Source organism: Cryptomeria japonica, chromosome 10 (assembly GCF_030272615.1).
Source record: "Cryptomeria japonica chromosome 10, Sugi_1.0, whole genome shotgun sequence".
Lineage (NCBI taxonomy): Eukaryota > Viridiplantae > Streptophyta > Pinopsida > Cupressales > Cupressaceae > Cryptomeria > Cryptomeria japonica.
Window position 1 is genome coordinate 770,835,529 of NC_081414.1, and position 7,208 is coordinate 770,842,736.

The 7,208-nt window shown below is 33.0% G+C and overlaps 1 protein-coding gene across 1 annotated transcript; it reads left to right on the forward strand.

Annotated features, from left to right (window-relative positions):
* Positions 1–3,120: 3,120 nt before the first annotated feature.
* LOC131026970 (L-ascorbate oxidase) lies at positions 3,121–5,694 on the forward strand. The gene is made up of 5 exons (XM_057956963.2): positions 3,121–3,601; positions 3,681–3,773; positions 3,851–4,057; positions 4,199–4,369; positions 4,537–5,694. The coding sequence occupies exons 1-5, from the start codon at positions 3,245–3,247 to the stop codon at positions 5,497–5,499; spliced, it is 1,791 nt and encodes a 596-aa protein (XP_057812946.2). The 5' UTR covers positions 3,121–3,244; the 3' UTR covers positions 5,500–5,694.
* The last annotated feature ends 1,514 nt before the right edge of the window (positions 5,695–7,208 follow it).

Genomic DNA, 7,208 nt, shown 5'->3' on the forward strand with positions numbered 1-7,208 from the left:
TAGTCTCTTATGGCCTCTAAGGAGGTTTTCCCCTTTCATCATGATCAAGATGTCTCCAATCCCAAACCCAGCCCCCCACTTTGGATGCCAAGGTATCAAAGCTAGAAGAGAGTATTGAGTGGAAGGACTTAATTATTAAATGGTACTTCTTGTAATTTGATGTAGCTATAAGATGAATTAATAGGCTTAAGGCAATGGCAGAGGTGGGTTCTAGGGTTGATAAATGGGTAATAAAGGAAAAGGATGAATGGGTCTAGGAGGCTGCTAGTAATGTGGCTAGAAAATTAGAGAAATGGAACAAGGTCTAGGGGATGTTGAATGACCTTAGAGAAAATTATTCTTAGAGAGATGAGAATAAGGTAGTGATGAAGCTAAAATAAATCCATGAGATCCCAAGGGATTCACCCCATAGCGCAGTGGTAGTACTGTGAGCCTCCCCTAGTGGAGGTCGCGAGATCAATGCACGAGGCTTGGCCCCTCTCCGCACCTGTCGTCCATTTGTCTCTTGCTACATTGATCTGTTGACATGGCCGGAGAGGTTATTTGTTGTTGGTGCATGCTATGGAGTGAGTGAATGATAAATCTGGAGCGTGCTCTTGGTCCCCCCAATGTTGGTTTGGTCGATTACTCTTCGTTCGTTGGCTAGGAAATTAACAGCTATGCTCTCAAGCTGTGTAGGGTGCTTCAAAAAGGATGCCTTGACCCTCGATTCAGAGATGAGGTCCTCCTTGTGATCTCATTGGTTCATAGCTCCAGCCAAAAGCACTTGATCTAAAAAAATAAAAAATAAATAAAAATAAAAATCCATGAGATCCCAAGGCAAAAAATTGAGGAAATGTCTACATTGAGCCAGGAGATGGCTTTGAAGAATTTGGCCATCTTGTACGCTATTCAAGAGGGAGTTGATCATAGGAAAGTGAAGTCAAATGCACATATTATGCCTCCCTCTTCTATGGTGGAGCTTCCTACCTCAATGGTCAAAGCTACTCTATATTCTGGTACTCTGACCTTTATTAAGGGTTTTAACAAGAAAAATTATTTTTCTGATAAATTCATTGGATTGTGTAGAGATTGGCAAGAGGGTAATTCCTCTTCCCAATAGACCATCCCTTTGCATCATTGGTGAGTGGCTGGTTGGTTTTTCTTATTTGGTTTTGTCTCTAGTCTTTGTCTAGTTGTATGGTGGTTCCTCACTATTTTTTGGTGTTTTTTTCTTTTTTGGTTGGGTGTGTATTCCTCATGCACCCTAGGTGTTTCTATTTAGTGGTTATGTAAACGTTCAGGCCTATCTTACTTTTTATTAATTAGAACAATTTTTTTTAGTTTCTTAATTTTTTTATATATAATAATATAATATTGTTTGTATCTTATATAATAATATAATATTATTTATGATATAAATAAACTTTTTACATAAGTTAAAAATGAAGTGGAATAATTAAAATTTGAGGATAAATATATATAATTTTTAAGTTATAAATATAGGCTTCTTTGAGGTAAGTATGTATATATAAATAGAAAATAAACCACTAACATGGATTCTAACTCTAACACTAACTTTAACTCTCATCATAATTTGAATCTTAATATTAATTGTAATCCTAATTGAACCCTAACCCTAACTCAATCCCAACCTTAACCTAATTCCTTACAATAATGGTAACTCTAATAATAACCTATCCTTAACATTAACCCTAATACTACCCTAATAGTTAATCATATATAAATCTTAATGGTGACCTTAAGTTAACTCAAACTCTAATCCTTACTCTAAGTGGGCCCTACCCTAATAAATTATATTAGGATTTTCTTTATAGAAAGATATTAAAGGTAGCCATCAAATAGAAAACTTAAAATTGAATCAAATAGCCTTTTTCCAAAATATCTAAAATTGTAGATAGTATCTCTATCCATGTCCCAGTTAAATTTAGATAGTATAATTTTGAGTTCAACAAAATCAGTTAGTAATCTATTTTTAAGATAATCTATTTTTAAGACATTCTATCAATTGAATGGTACAATGAACAACTAAATAATGTATAATGAATGAAAAAATACTATTTTTAGAGAACAACAATTTCTTTATAGAAAATTGTTAAAAGTAATCATTAAATACAAAATTTAAAATTGATTAAAGATCAACTTTTTAAAAATATCTAAAACTAAATATAATATCTCTATGCATGTCACAACTAAATTATATAGTATAATTTTTAAGTTCAATAAAATCTGTTAATAATCTATTTTTAGAAAATTTCTCTTAAATAAATAATACAATGATTAATTGACTTTTATTGAATGAAGAAAAAGTGGTTTCCTTTATAGAAAGTTATTAAAGACAACCATCAAGCATAAAAATTAAAATTGAATTATACATATATATTTAAAATTATAGATAATATCTCTATAGAGATCCCAATTAAATTTACATAGCACAACTATAAAGTGCGATGAATAATTGACTTGAGTGTATTAATGAAAAAGTGGTTTTCTTCATCGAAAGTTATTAAAGACAACCACCAAACATAAAACTAAAAATTGAATTAAAGATATAATTATTTTTAATGTTAAATTTTTAATTCGAATAAAATGATATAAAATATCTAAAATATATTTTTTAGATTTTCTTTAATCGTATATTTCAATCATTTTCTCTTTTAAATTATAATAAAAATAAATTAAAAAATATTTTTAAAATTAAATAATATCTATATTCTTCAAATGAAGAATAAAAATATATTTTTTCAAACTAATATTATAAAAAAATGAAATATTTTACATCTTAAGGTTATCAAATTATATATCTATTTTGAGAACAATGAATTATTTTTAAATTATATCAGATAAAATAATTATTTTAGAAAATTAAAATCAAATAGAACCAACATCACCAACTACTGCACAGAAACATCTTGACAAAGTGCATTACGTGTTTAAAGAAAAGCCATGAATATACATGTCAGTCTAAACAAATACCAACTTCTCACCAAACAGATGTCAATATCATTTCTGGAGAAAATAAAAGCTTGACAGAGACAGGAATGAAAGAAGGTAAGTGATTTGAAGTATTTATGTTATCTCTGCCAAATTACCGAAACATCACTACAGTTGTATATTTTTGTTTGGAGATAGCAAGGCCACAGTTAAAGGTACAACAAAAAAAAAATTAACAAGTCAAGTTGGACAATGGATGGTTCACATCTGAGATTCCTACTGCTGAAACGCCATTATAAAATGGGACTACATGCAGAGAGATGGTGTGCGGCTCAATCTACCAGCTTTTAGATTTTGGTCTCACCACTCATGTAGACTGTTTGCAATGTCTGGGAGAGCTTCTGGAGTTTATGAGCCATGGGTTTTGTGGGTAGTGTTATTTTTGGCACTCATTTCTTTTGGTGCTGAAGCGAAGGTGCATTTTCACAAATGGAAAGTAAATTACCAGACATGGGCTCCTGATTGCGTGCAGGTGAATATCATCTCTATAAATGGACAATACCCGGGACCCAACATCAGAGCCAGAGAAGGGGACACCATTGTTGTCCAGTTAGAAAACTTAATCCCTACCGAAAACGTTGTTATTCACTGGCATGGTATTCGACAGGTAAATGACCCCTTTTTTCTTTTCATTTTGCGCCTAGTTTAAATGTCATTATCATTTTACTTGACGTTTTGAATACCAGATTGGCACTCCCTGGAACGACGGGACGGCTTCCATATCGCAGTGCGCAATCTACTCAGGGGAAACCTACGTATATAAATTCGTCGTGGACAGGGTAAGTTGGAATGTTTTTCAATATGGAATGCGTGCTTCACTTAACTTTAATTTTGATCATGAATATGTGAAATGCAGCCGGGGACGTATTTCTATCATGGTCATTATGGCCTACAGCGGTCAGCGGGGTTTTATGGGTCGCTCATAGTGGATGCAGCGCGCAAGGAACCTTTCACCTATGATGGCGAGCTGAGCATCGTTTTAAACGACTGGTGGCACAAGAGCACTTATGATCAGGCGCTGGGCCTCACTTCCAATCCCTTTGTCTGGGTCGGGGAACCTCAGGTATATCAACTGCATTCCATTCAGCATAGTTCTCTTAAGGAGGGCTTTAATTGTTTACATGTACTAATACTCAAGCTAATCATTCATAATGGTTTACAGCTGACAATTTTTATTTTTTTGTGTTGTGTTGCTTTGTAACAGTCACTACTAATAGAGGGACGAGGACGATACGATTGCTCAGCCACCAATAATTCCTGTAATGCTACAAACACGCAATGCTCCCCTCATGTCTTGCAAGTGCAACCTGGGAGAACGTACCGCCTCCATATTGCAAGTGTGACGTCACTTTCGGCCCTCAACTTTGTAATTCAGGTCAATCAACTTAATCCAACTCTTCCTCGCTAGAATACTCTCTTACCAAGCAATTAACTACAGATTTTAGTCAATATACCCGTTTTCTACAGTTAGAACGCAATTCCATGTAAGTGGGGTTGTTTACCTAAACCTTCACAATATTTCTAACATTTAGTTTTGCACAGGGACACAGGATGACGGTTGTGGAGGCTGATGGGCATTATGTAGACCCGGTCGAAGTAGACAACCTGGACGTTTACTCTGGTGAATCCTATTCTGTTCTGATAACGGCAAACCAGGACCCTTCTCAAAACTATTGGGCGGGTGTGAATGTGAGAGGCAGGCAGCCCAAGACGCCGACTGGACTGGCCATCCTGAATTATCTGCCCAATCCCTCAACGAAATTCCCCAGTGCGCCTTCTCCCACAAGCCCGCTGTGGAACGACTACGCCTACAGCAAAGCTCTGGCTAAGAAATTTGTGGCACTCAAGGGACAAGAAGAGCTTCCCCCACTTCAGTCCAACAGGCGGTTAATTCTTCTCAACACGCAGAACAAGATCAACGGGTACATAAAGTGGGCAATCAACAACATTTCGCTGCTGCCTCCTCCGACTCCCTACTTGGTCGCCATGAAATACAAAATCAAGGGCGCCTTTAACGCTAATCGACCTCCAGACATCTACAATCCCCGTGATTACAACATCACCATTCCTCCTCAAAATCCCAACGCTGTCGAAGGGAGTAGCGTGTACGTCTTCACATTGAATTCTGTTGTTGATGTGATTCTTCAGAATGCAAATACTCTTACCGCCAACAATTCAGAGATCCATCCATGGCATTTGCATGGCCACGATTTCTGGATTCTTGGATATGGAGATGGTGTCTTCGACCCAGCAAAGGACCCTCCGAAGTACAACACGGTAAATCCTCCATTGAGGAACACAGTGGCAGTGTTTCCATATGGATGGACGGCCATTCGATTTAAAGCAGACAATCCAGGAGTATGGGCTTTCCACTGCCATGTGGAGGCTCACTTTTTCATGGGGATGGGAGTGGTGTTTGCAGAGGGAATAGAGAAAGTGGGAAGGTTGCCCAATGCAGCCATGGGATGTGGCCTCACCAGGAATAAAATTCACATACACGAATGATATCTCTGTTTGAGGTATCAATTTTTGTTAAAAAATGCTTTTATCAATTATCAAGCTCATCATCAATGCAAGCTCATCATCAATGCACCCTCGCGCTATAGTAATAAACTCCTCTAATACTAGCCTATAAGAATTAGCACTTGCACATGTACTTTTAAGAGGTGAGATGAATGTATTTGTAGAAAATTTAAACGATTGTGCAAATAAATAGTGTATCTTTTATTATTATTTTAATATTTAACTATTAATTAATGAAAATCTTATTTTAAATTTATATAATATTAATAACATAATTAAAATATTATATTTTTAATTATCTGTATGATTGTTTTTAATATATTCATCTTAACATATTTAGTGATTTTTTTTATTAGTAACTTGTTTTTTAATTATATATGTAAATGTAATATTCTTTATTTTGCTTGGTCAATGTTTTTTTATTAAGATTTCATCTGTCGAGCAAGGGCACTTAACGTTGCGACAGTTCACAGTCACTCTAAAAGAGATGTGAACCTTTGTGACACCATTAACAATGCCACAACTTAAACATCATATTGCAAAGTCAACCACATAATATTCTATATTATTTTTTTAATTAAAATGTAAAAATCAATTTAATATTATCTATATAGAAATAGTTATAAGTAATGTTTAAAATATGATAAATAATTCAAATTGCAAATTCATAATTATTTATAATAAATCAATCAAAATCATATCCAAGTGGATTTGAATAATTTAAAAAAGTATGAAAAAAAGAAAAAAAAGTTAATAGTTGAAAAATGATAACAAATATTAAAAATATTAAATTCATTTCTATGATTTGTGAGCTATAATTAAGGTTTCTTATATGTTAGTATAGACATGCAAATAAAAATTAAAGTAAAAAGCTATTTTTTTATATTCAATCTCAGAAGTAAAATGTAATAACTTTTTGTATAAATTAAAATTAACTTATTAAATATATTAATGTAAATATTAATTTTTTCTTAGCCTTAATGGTTCTATGTTTTAGTTTTAAATATTTAAATATTTTCATTGTTGAAATTCTCTAAAGTATTGAAATAATAAGAGTCAATGAGTTTGACTTAAGAACTAGAGAATTGTGTCCAATTAAAATTTATATATAGAATTGAAATGTATGTATATACAATATAGATATGTGAGGATACGGACAATAAAATGATTGTTTATTGTTAGGGTGGTTAGAAAATTGTATGAACCACCACTTTTGAAATATGGGCCCATTCAAAAATGACATAATCGAGTCATAATAAAATTGAAATGTATTCATATATGATATAGGTTATGGTAGTTTAGACCATGGAATAATTTATTTATTGTTGGGGTGGGTAGGTAATTGTCTCTACCACCACTCAACATCTAAATAGAACTCAAATATATTTTTGTACAATATAAACTATGGGATTATGGATAGTGTAATAATTCATTTATTGTTATGTGGTTAGTTAAATGTGTGAATCGCCAAATAACATCAAAATAGGAATAAAATGTATTTGTACAAAATATAAGTTATAAAAGTGAACATAAAATAAGTTATTTATTATGAAGAGTTGTTAGATAATTGTATGACCATTATTCAACACATTAATAAAATTGAAATATATTATATTCTATATAGATTGTGAAACTTTAAATACTAAAAGTAATAGTCTCACTGAAATAGTTAGATAATTGTATAATCCAGT